Source organism: Cyprinodon variegatus, unplaced genomic scaffold (genome assembly GCF_000732505.1).
Source record: "Cyprinodon variegatus isolate N-32 unplaced genomic scaffold, C_variegatus-1.0 Scaffold196, whole genome shotgun sequence".
NCBI lineage: Eukaryota > Metazoa > Chordata > Actinopteri > Cyprinodontiformes > Cyprinodontidae > Cyprinodon > Cyprinodon variegatus.
The window spans coordinates 1,182,399-1,194,064 of NW_015150649.1; the positions used below are offsets into that span (position 1 = coordinate 1,182,399).

The 11,666-nt window shown below is 37.0% G+C and overlaps 2 protein-coding genes across 2 annotated transcripts; both read left to right on the forward strand.

Annotated features, from left to right (window-relative positions):
* Nucleotides 1-1,499: 1,499 nt before the first annotated feature.
* Nucleotides 1,500-3,888, forward strand: LOC107087836 (DNA-directed RNA polymerases I, II, and III subunit RPABC4). Its single transcript, XM_015379621.1, has 4 exons — nt 1,500-1,586; nt 1,805-1,871; nt 3,508-3,600; nt 3,723-3,888. The coding sequence occupies exons 2-4, from the start codon at nt 1,811-1,813 to the stop codon at nt 3,743-3,745; spliced, it is 177 nt and encodes a 58-aa protein (XP_015235107.1). The 5' UTR covers nt 1,500-1,586; nt 1,805-1,810; the 3' UTR covers nt 3,746-3,888.
* A 2,532-nt stretch (nt 3,889-6,420) lies between these two features.
* Nucleotides 6,421-10,845, forward strand: LOC107087830 (sperm-associated antigen 1A-like; the record flags this gene model as incomplete). Its single annotated transcript, XM_015379614.1, has 4 exons — nt 6,421-6,792; nt 8,174-8,273; nt 9,423-9,575; nt 10,688-10,845. Coding segments are annotated over exons 1-4 (742 nt in total), but the record flags the coding sequence as incomplete, so codon positions are not given.
* Between the last annotated feature and the right edge of the window lie 821 nt (nt 10,846-11,666).

Below are 11,666 nucleotides of genomic sequence, written 5' to 3' on the forward strand. Positions count from 1 at the left end.
CTGGGGTCTACTACACTATGCAGGACCCCTGGTGCAGACTGTGCAAAGATGCCCCTGAAACAATACAATGAAGGCAGGAGTGGAATGGAATGGAATGCATTCCATGTATGCACTTCCTGCCTGTATCATTGTATTGTGGTAAAGGGATTCTGAATAAGGAAGGCTATCACTCAATTTTGCAACACCATGCCATACCCAGTGGACAGCGCTTGATTGGAGCCAATTTCATGCTACAACAGAACAATGACCCTAAACACACCTAAACACACCTCCAAATTGCGCAAGAACTATTTAGAGCAGAAACAGGCAGCTGGTATTCTGTCGGTAATGGATTGGCCAGCGCAGTCACCGGATCTGAACCCCATTGAGCTGTTGTGGGAGCAGCTTGACCGTATGGTAAGCAAGAAGTGCCCATCCTACCAATCCAAATTGTGGGAGCTGCTTCTGGAAGCGTGGGGTGCAATTTCTCCAGATTACCTCAACAAATTAACAGCTAGAATGCCAAAGGTCTGCAATGCTGTAATTGCTGCAAATGGAGGATTCTTTGAAGAAAGCAAAGTTTGATGTAAAAAAATCTTATTTTAAATACAAATCGTTATTTCTAACCTTGTCAATGTCTTGACTCTATTTTCTATTCATTATACTCAAAACGTTTGAACGGTGGTGTATATATATATATATATATATATATATATATATATATATATATATATATATATATATATATATATATATATATCAACGGACGTTGTGGTGGTGGTGGTGGTAGACATAACAATATCAAGTGACTGCAACATCATGAAAAGCAACATCAGAAACTAGAGAAAAACCATGGGCCCAGAGAAGAGCTGGAGAAAAGGTCAAGGCATCAGTGTTATCCATGGTCATTGGGGCCCTTGGGGCAGTGACTCCCAAACTGGAGGAGTGGTTACAGCTGATCCCTGGAAATAAGTCAGACATCTCGGTCCAGAAGAGTGCAGTTCTAGGAACAGCAAAGATACTGAACATTTCTGAAGGTAAATTGAATGCTTTTGATGCTGCCATGCATTGCACACTCTTGATATTGATATTTTAAAGAAAACTTTGTTCTGCATAATTATGGCTCATAGAAGCTATATATTATTTAAATTTTTATTTATGTAATGTAAGCTATTTTTTCTCAGTCTTATAATATCCAAAATAAGACACAGGTTGAAATATATTGTGGAAAAATAGAAAGGGTCCTGCAGGATGCTGTATGACCAGAAGGATCCAAACAAAGATAATAGGCCAGATACAGTTACATATTAAAATGACGATGCTCTGTGTTTTAGCTGTGTACAGCAACGGTTTAGAAGCTTTAACTCCAAAAGTGTAGTTTATCTTCTCTCATGACATGAGTAATGCTTCCATGAGCCTCATGGAAAATTTACAGATAATGGCAGGAGTATTACCTAAACGTATCATTACACTCTGATCCTGCTGGTGGCGCTAATGCACCTCTAGATGATCTGTGGAAAACTGCAAAGAAGAAAACCGGAAACCACCGTTTCGTCACTTGCGCGCATGGAGTGAGAAAGAGGGGTAAACAGTTAGCATTTTCAAAGGTAAACCTAGCTTTCTCTTATTTTTAGAGATTTACTTTATATTTTAAACATGTATTCGTTTTATTATTGCTTTAGTAACATCGTGTTAATTATCTCTTATTCGAAAAATGAAGGGATTGATTTAGACCCTCTCCATCGGCACCATGCTGTAACTATTAGCATCCTGTACTAATTCATCAGATAATATTTGGTTATTTCTTCTGTTTTTGTTTTTTTAGAGTAAAATGGACGCACAGAAAGATCTGCAGCCGCCCAAACAACAACCGATGATCTACATCTGCGGAGGTAATCTTTATGGATTACATACAGCCACAGTTATTACTAACAATAAACGCTATGCATTTAAATTAGGCTCTGCATTATAGAGTCGTGAGTTCTCTAAATATAAAAGTGTCAAAGATGTATATTTTTACACTCATTTTAGAAATTGATTCTTTTGTATAGGTTCATTCCAAGTCCATTTATTGTAATTGTTTAAGATTATGGGTTACATATAAAATTCAGTATATTGGAGAATGTTACCAGGGTTCCTGCAGATACTTAAAAAGTTTTAAAAGGCATTGAATTCTTCAATATACATACTTGGATTTAGTTATATATATATATATATATATATATATATATACACTGTATCTGGAGCGTGTAACAAAAGTAATTTCCCTCTGGGATTCAAGTATTTCTGATTCTGATAAAATCTGAAATGTCTCTGAAATGTCTTAAATCAGTCTTTCATAGGTCTAAAAATTGTTGCCACATCATAAATAGGATTTTATTTTTGTAATCCATATCAAACATTTAAATAATTGACAATTTTTTTCTTACATTTACCGAACTCCTCACTGTAACCATTATAGGTTCCGTCCCAATAGCGGAACGAATAAAAAAGATGTTGCGGCCAGACCTTTGGGTGATATGCCAGTAACTTTTTATCTGGACACTGTGGGGAAGTTTTAAATTCAATGAAAAATAGGCTATCCAAGAGTTTTCTGCATGGTTAAAACCACTGCCAGGGAATGTAGATGGAGCATGATTGGAATCAAGGCAGTGGAGACACAAGTATGAAACCCAAAGTGTCAAAATCAAGTGATTAGAAGCAGCAGGTATTTGTCCGTTCTGTTCCACCCCGGTCTCTGCAACGCCTCCACAGCGTCTCTCACATCACCACCAGCGCCAGTAGAACCAAATCTCAGGATAATGTTTGGTGGTAAGCCGACTATGAAAGTAGAGCGATTGAGAAGGGAACAAAACAAAGTTAGTGAATTCAGTTCAGTAGTTGCTAAAAATATCTGTTATTTGTGTGTTTTCAGCTTTCTTCCTATATGGAAAGTTTTTCAAAATTTGAAACACATCTACTGGCCCAGAAAGTAATGGTTTAAAATAAACATTTTGGGTAAATTTGTCGTTCCCAGGTTTTTCTTTTGTTTATTGTTAGGTTGATCTTAAATTTTTATTTTAAGTGGCATTAAACAGTCTTGAATTTACCTTGCCTTATGCCTTAGGAACCCTGGTTACAGAAGATAAATAAAACAATAATATTTTTAATGCCAGTATGCACCCTCTGAAAGTTTTTATTTTTATAACCTCGTTGCTTCTCTGGGCCTCCTCCTTGCACACTCTACTCTATTTATGCAGTTTGGCATGAAGGCTAGGACCTTAGGACCCTGCTGAAGTGTAATAGAGGCTTAGTATGATTTGGTAGCTGTATTTAAGATAACTGCATCATTGATCTTGGTACAGTATCTTTCCAGTGGCTTTTAAAGTCTGAAACAGAGGTAAACCTCTCAAAACTTTCAAAGCATCACTAGCTTTTGTTAGTGTTGAATGAATAAATGGAGTCCTAAGTGCTCACAACGATTAATTATGTCTTTTATCTGGTAATGCCTTAGAACTTGCTGGATGACCTGACTGTCTTTTCTTGCAGAATGTCACACTGAGAATGAAATTAAAGCACGTGATCCCATCAGATGCAGAGAGTGTGGCTACAGAATTATGTACAAGAAGAGAACAAAGAGATGTATCCTTTTCTTCTGTGTTTCTGTTTAGGTACAAACTGTAAAATGTGTTGTTTGTGTTTAAATTAAGTGTGTAAAACCAGATATGCTCTGAGCGCACATTTCCTTAACTCTCTGATTACAGTGGTTGTATTTGATGCCCGGTGAAGAAGTGCAGAGTGATGGATTTTACTTTAGTTAGTGTTTACTGTTTTTGTAGTGTCTCACCATGTAAATAAACACACTTGCAGGTCTGGCTTCTTTTTTTTTCTGCCATCAATTCATCTTTGTTTTAACCAAGGAATACTTAATTTTTTTTTATTTGTATTTCATAAAAAAAAAAATGTAAAAGCCTTTTTTAAAATGTGATATATTTTACTTTGTTTTGTTCACTGGGGAGCATTTCTTATGGACAAATAAACCAGATATAACTAAATATGCAGAAACGTTTCAGTCCTTTAGAATGACAATACAAATAATGTCTATTTGAGCAATTTCAAACATGTGACCTTTTGTTATATCAACCTATTTTGAATGGATTTAATGTTAAATTAATTTAAATTATGTTTTAATGTTCAGTTGATTAAGGCTAATGGCTAATAAAGACCTAACAAAAATAGAATATTGTGATAGACCGATAATAAAAGGAAACAGAAATATCCTACTGCGAATGATGTATGGGAAAGCATATGCTGTCTGTACTTGATCTGGGCTTCTTTACTTAATGCAGCCTGCAGAGGTGTAGCCCAAGGAGATTCAATAGCATCCTTCTGGTTGTCTGTATTTTTGGTTCTTTCTCATGATATAACTGTAGATCAATGGTCCCAAACTCCAGTCCTTAATGGCCTGTGTCCTGCAACTTTTAGAGGAATCCCTGGTAAAAAAAATACACCTGAATCATATACTAAGTCATTAATGGAGCTCTGAAGAACTTTGATCTATCCGAATACAGCAAATAGATTGCTACTCATAATGTAACTGAAACACATAGATGGTGCTTGTCAAATTGGGACTACAGCTTTCTGAAAGGAACAAAAAAAAAAGGCAAATTACATCTAAAGAACAGCTGAAGCTCTATGAAGGGACGCATGTCACCATACATGTGAGGAACACCAGATGGGAACATTTGGAGCTCCCTATGCTGAATAACCTCCCGACAGGAAGCATACAGGCTTTTTTTTTAAATCTTACTTACAGAACTTTTCAGACAGAACTTATAGCGACCTCTGATGCACTGCTGCTATGAATTAGGAGTGGTTACCGACTTGCAGTATTTGGATGGACCCCTTGGCTTCCTACTAGTGGAGAGGGTAAAGCATTTGATGTGTAGGAAAATTAAGACATCTAAAAGTAGTACACCAAACCTCCAGGATTTGCACTTTAGTCCACTTCATGTCAATTGTCTTCCACCTTGGTCCTCACGACCCACTTCCCTACATGTTTTACATTATTTTTCCTTCATGCACACATCTGACTGAAATAAATGATTAACAGACCTCTCTGGTATGTAATGGAAATCTTTTGATTCAGGTGTGTTGGAGCATTGATGCATCTAAAAGGTGGGACAGTGGGTCTTAAAGACCAGAGTTCCCTGGTTTAGGGTCAGACCAGTTTACACCACAATCATTGAACTAACCTATGGTATATAGTACATGGAGGTTACCAAGTCGTGCTGGAAAAAAGAAATTGGTGTCTCTATAATCCTTGGCTGCTTCCAAAAAGTCTGTAAGGACACGATGCCTTTTGTCTATAGGTCATTTACACAGGGACTTCTCAAAGGCTGAATCCCAAACTGCCCCTTAAAGGGGAACTCTGTTTTTTTTTTTTTTTTTTTACATTGGCCCCTGGATTTTACATTATTACATCATGTTCTATTCACCCATATAAGTTTTGTGTCATTTGGAGCCGTTCTGAAGATATTCCGTCAGGTTATATTAAAACAAAGCGGCGCGTGTATGACAACATTTCGCGCATGCGGACTGGAGTCGTAACAGGAAGCCCGGGCCACAGGCGGCTACGCTCTACCCCTTCTATTCATTCGGCTAGCTAATCTGAATCGTTCAATTCCATATCAAGAGCGATATCATCTGTGGTAGAAGCACTAGACATCTTCCAGGCATGTGAGTAAAACTAGCAGCAGTTCAGCGGACAGGAAGAATGAACGGTAGCCGGCGCACGCGGATGACGTCATACACGCACCACTTTGTTTTTAAAACATATAAATATAAAAAATATAACCGCGGATGTCTGGGGGACAGTGATTTGCCTACATGTTATGAATAATGGCGTACCATAAAGAATAAATTATGAACAGTTTAGTTTGTGCCTTCAACTCGTTTGCCCATAGGAAGATGTTACATGGATATAACCTAACGGAATATCTTCAGAACAGCTCCAGTTGAACCAAAAACCATATGAGTGAGTAGAACATGATGTAATAACGTAAAATCAAGGGCCCAATGTAAAATATAATGGTGTTCCCCTTTAAGCACTACATCTTATCTTAGTGTCACTCCTAATGAAGTCAAACTTGCAGCTGTGGTGAGCGCCTTTTTAAAGGTGGAGAATGGGATAGATGTTTTGAATTATTATTTTTTTTTTTTTATGAAATGTAATAGAGCTTTCTTTTTTTTTTTTTTTATGGGCTCCTTTGACAGATGGGGGGGGCGTAAAGGGCCCTACTTATGCTGGAGCCTCCCCTGCCTTCAGCTCTGAGTCTTCCCCATCAGCTGCAGCAGCTCTGCAACCCCCCCTATCATGACATCACTTCTGACACCTCCGAGAGGAGGTGTGTCCAGGAGAAATCCCTCATCCAGTCCACAGATGTAGCTGCAGAGGGAGAAAGGAGGAAGAGTTTGGACGCACTGCGGAGGGGAGCTCAGCCATGGGGAACGCGCAGGATAAACCCCCCGGTAGCAGCGGAGGAGGAGCGACCCCCAGGCGGGGACAGGAGAACCTGCAGGCTCCCAGAGCTGCTGGAAAGGAGGTGGCAAACGGCGCACCGAGAGAAAAACGCCGAGAAGGAGAGGCAGAGGAGCAGAAGCAGCAGTCGGAAAGCTCAGGAGGGGATAGGAGTTACCTTGATGCTCCGGCTGGAGCTTTACCTCCTCACCTGGCCCGGCTGAAGAATGAAGGAAACCACCTCTTTAAAAATGGCCAGTTTGGAGACGCGATAGAGAAGTACTCCCTGGCTATAGATGGATGTTATGAGGCAGGTGAGGAACAACTGAAATAAACCCCAGATTATATATATATATATATATATTAAAAAAAAAAAAAGCATCACAGCATTAAATTGGGCTTTTAATACACCAGAACCTGAACAGAAACAGTCTAACTGTCCTAAATGAATAAATTAAAAATATTATTACAATTTAAATTAGAGTAGATTTTCTTAAAACAATTTTTTTAGCTCTAACTTTAGTCAAAACAATCTATTTTTATAGATTGTTATTTATTGCAGTTACATGTAAATGCAGCAGATGGGTCACTCACTAAAATGTTAAAATATTTTATAAACTCCTAATGACCATAATGTTCCATTTTTTTAACAATCCCTGGAAAAAGAGTGTTCATTATTTTTAATTGTACCCCTTTACTCTGATACCTCTTACTAATATTCATTTGAACCAGTCCCCATTGCATCACTTAACAATAGCTTCAGTGAAGCTGCAGAGATGCAGAATGAGAGAATATGTTCACTACATGTTATGCATGGTGGTGGCATCAGCATGCTGTGGGGATCCCTTTTAGCAAAATTTATTTTAGGGGAAAAATGGTAAAGAATTTTAGGATGCAGATGCACAAACTTAGTGAAATTAGACCTACAAAAACTCTCAACTGTGATTGCAGCACACAAAATGTTTCTTAAGAGGGGTCAAGAACGTACTCTACATGCTTAAGATTTTTTTAATGCTTAAGAATGTGAAAACCATGCATTATATACCTTTCATAGTTATGTACAACTTTGTTCAGGTTCATATAATCTAGCTTGTGGTTGAAGCATTGGGATGGAATAAAATGTTTAAGAGGTAGAGTAGTTTTGAGAAGCACTGCATATATATTTTGTACTGTAGCTTTAAAAGCATTAACATTAAATTCTTAATGGTTTTATTAATACATTATTTTTCAAATGTTATAAATAATTGGCCAGGTTAACTGGCAAGTACAGAAAAGCACTAACCATAATGTCTAATGGTATCATGAACACCTATTTTTCAAATCTCTAAACGTTGTTATATTTTTTTGTGTGTGCTAATTAAACTTAACTAAGCTGAGGTTCTGCTTCCCGAATGAGGCTCACAAATAAAATAGAGAAATTATACAACATCATTAGAAATTGTGAGCACATTTTACCCTTCAGCATTTCTGAAACCAATCAGATTGTCTCTCAAAGGCTAACATCTTTAGTGCCTGGAGGAACAGTAGAAAAAAGTATTTATTTTTATTTTTATATTGAATTGTTTTTATTTCCAGTTATTGCAAGGTTTTGGATCTACTTTTAAGATGAAATACATTATATATGTTTGAAGGTCTCTTGTAATATTGTATCAAGATCAACAATGCAGTTATCTTAAATGCTGTTAACCCTTCCAGGCATTGACAGCCCAGAAGATCTGAGTATCATCTACTCCAACAGAGCTGCTTGTTACCTGAAGGATGGAAATAGCAGAGACTGCATACAAGACTGCGACAAGTGTGTGACCAAATCTATACGTTTTTTATATCTCTGTCATGATAAAAGACCAATTGAATTAAAAAGCATAATGTCCATACGACAGAGTTTATAAGCAGTGAGTAAAAATGAGCTTGATTTCAGTATTGTGAAACAATATTTGCCCTTTTACAGATATTTTCTATTATTTCTTTGTTTCAAACAAATTTTAAAGATAACCTGAGCAGTTTTACTAATCACATTTTAACATATAAAATTAAAAAATACAAATTAATCAAATGACGAAATTAATTAAAGGTTGTTTGTATTGCTCAAATAAGTAATGTCAAGGAATACAGGCCGAATATGAACCTTGAAGAAATGAATAAATATCTAGCATCTAGATACAAGATACAAAATTAGGCTACCTCTAAACAATTAAATAGATTTTTTTTTTTTTTTTCATTTGTACTTTGTTGCTTTGGAATCGAGTATTTTCAACCTAAATGGAATTGAGTTTATAATATCAGAAAACAGAAAAGTTAGGGGTCTCAATACAAAACTTTGAGGTAGCCATAGCAGAGTGGACTATTATATAAGCTATGATTATAAATATGAAATGATAGACATATGGGAAAAATGATATTAACCCTTTTTAAGGCAGATTATAACAGCCAATGAATCTATTAGTCTGTCATACTTAATCAATGATTGACTGTATTTTAATATCTCTTGAATATACATAACAGACAATATTTTTGAATATAACCTATTAATCCCGGTTCTCTCTGGATTATTTTCTTATATTGCTCACTTTCATGTCAGTGATTTCTTACTTTTATATTTTTGTGTTTTCATCTAAATCATTTGTTTTCCTTTAGTTTTGGTGCTTATATCTTTTGACTCCTTTATCTATACAAATATGGATTTAATTGGTTATTTTTTTAGCTTGGATTTTGTTTTCATTTATACAACGCTAACTCTTGGAATTTGTTTGTTTTGCTTTTGCTGCATTCTAGAGGCAAAATTTTGGGATGTATTCTGAATAAAATGTACACCTACAGTAGGATGATTGCATGTTTTTGCTCATGAAGAAAAAGTAGAATCAAGTCACACTTTTGAAACAGGCTCATTTAGACATAGTGAAGGACATGGTTTGATCCGGTCTGTGCATCTCTCTGATCCTCTTAGGGCTTTAGAGCTGCAGCCTTTCTCCTTAAAGCCCTTGTTGCGCAGAGCCCTAGCCAATGAGTCACTGGAACGCTACAGGAAGGCCTACGTGGATTACAAGATGGTACTGCAGATCGACAACGGGGTGCAGGCAGCTCATGACAGCATCCACAGGTTAGATGAACACAGACACAAACATCAGTTTTGGTTTGGTTAGCTTAGAGCAGGAGGTGTGAAGTTCAGAATCAATGAAGTCAGCATTTTTCTATTTTAAATCTGGTTTTATGAAAAAGTCATAAAATTTTAAACAGCCGTATTTACTTAACAAACCTAACATACGCCCTAAACGTACCCAATTTTTCACGACTTTTTTAGGTTGACAAGGTCTCCTTATGCTTATCCAACAGAACAATAATCATTGTTCTCTCCAGTCATAGCACACCACATGGGCATTAACGTCCTTGAATAAAAAGACCTCTTCCACCTGTATAAACCCTAAAGAACATTTAAATCCTCCCCTTTCATGAGTTAAAACAACAAAGAAGCAAACCTCTCACTATCCAGAGATAAGTTGAACTTTGAGGTACTGGTATCCATACCATGTTACAAAGCTGCCATTAACTCACTTAATTGAAGTTTTTTTTGGTCCAGATTAGGGCTGAAACAATTAATCGGATTAATCGTGATTAATCAATTATTGACATCATCAAATAATTTAGTAATTGATTATTGGTTAACTGGAGTGTAGAGACTCCAAAGCATGCCTTTAGTTGAAAAAGTAACCCACTTAGCGCAGTAATTATATAAAAGTTTAAAAAAATATAAGAAATTGTTTGCATTTAAGATAAAAAAAATACTGTCAATAGGCTCTATTCAGAACTTCTCAAATGGAAAAGTTTTATTTTCACCTGGTTTAAATTTGTAAAAGAAATCTTCCATAAGTATCCTTTGGCTATCCAATTATTAATCAATTAACCGAATAAAATAATCCACAAGTTAATTGATATGGAAATAATCTTTAGTTGCAGCCCTAATCCAAATAGGAGGCTTTTTATCTGCTTTCTTGGCAGTAAGGTTGTACTTAAAATATAAATCTGTGTCCAGTCTTTCTAGCAAAGCAATGCGTAACACCTTCATTAGTACTGTATATTGCTCAAGCCTAATAGAGGGAAGAAATCTGAATGAAATTGTATCATAGATCGATGCTGAGCCTTCAAACCCTGTTTCAGTGTTTTTCTTGTAAGGGAAAACCCTTATGTGGCATTGGTTTCCTTGTTATCTGCCAGAATTACCAAGGCGCTTATTGAGCAGGACGGGCCTGAATGGAGAGACAAGCTGCCGGAGATCCCTGTTGTGCCTCTGTCCGTCCAGCAGCAGCACAGAGAGAAACCAGTCAGCATTGAGCTGGCCCAGGCGCGAGCCGCCAGGGCTGTACAGGAGGAAGGTAGGTTACATTACTATGCTCCCTGCCTACAACCAACAGCTGACACTCTGTATATATGTAAATATATCAGCAGGTACTGACCTCTGTTGAAAAACAAAAAAAAGAAAATAAAAAAAAAGCATCTGCAGTAAAGTGGAGTGAAATTAGCAAAAATAAGATTTTTGATTATGAGTTTAGAAAGCTGCATTGGCTAAGAATGAGTGAGTAAATGCTGAGTAGGACAAAAGCTGCTCCAGCTGGCGGTGTGTTGTGTTTAGGGTTGTATCAATAATGCAAAGAGAAGCCGATCCTCACAGACTGGAGAGCTGCTGTAATGGAACAATTCAGGTCAGGTTCCCCTCAGGGGTCAGAGACTCTTCAAACAGCCCGGGTGACTCCAACCAGAGGCTGGATAAAAAGTCATTTTAATTTTGAGTGAGTCTCATTTAGAATGTATAGAAACATTAAAATAAATGTTTTTGTTGTGCTGAGGAAGAAATTAAAACAAAATTTTCAATTGAAAGATTCCCTGAGAGAGACAGATATTTGATTTTATGATCTAATGAGAATCTTTTACAGAGCAGAAGCTGTGAAACAGACTTTCATGTGACATTAGCATTGCTGCACTTTGTAAATTAGCTGCTGAATGAGCCGCTTTGTCTTAACTTTGAGCTGGAATCATCGTGCTCTGCATCACATCACTCCTTCTTGATCGGAGAAAGTGGCTTTTCGTCCACAGTATCAGCACAGCTAGCTTAAGGTAGCTTCCTGGACAGAGCCTTTTTTTCATGTAGATATTCTCCAATTTCACAGGGGAGGGATGGGCTGCTGATTAGACAACA

Coding starts and splice junctions, on each gene's coding strand:
- LOC107087836 (XM_015379621.1), top strand. CDS start 1,811: ATGGACGCACAGAAAGATCTGCAGCCGCCCAAACAACAACCGATGATC. Junction 1,872..3,507: donor GATGATCTACATCTGCGGAG/GTAATCTTTATG, acceptor CTTTTCTTGCAG/AATGTCACACTGAGAATGAA. Junction 3,601..3,722: donor CAAGAAGAGAACAAAGAGAT/GTATCCTTTTCT, acceptor CTCTGATTACAG/TGGTTGTATTTGATGCCCGG.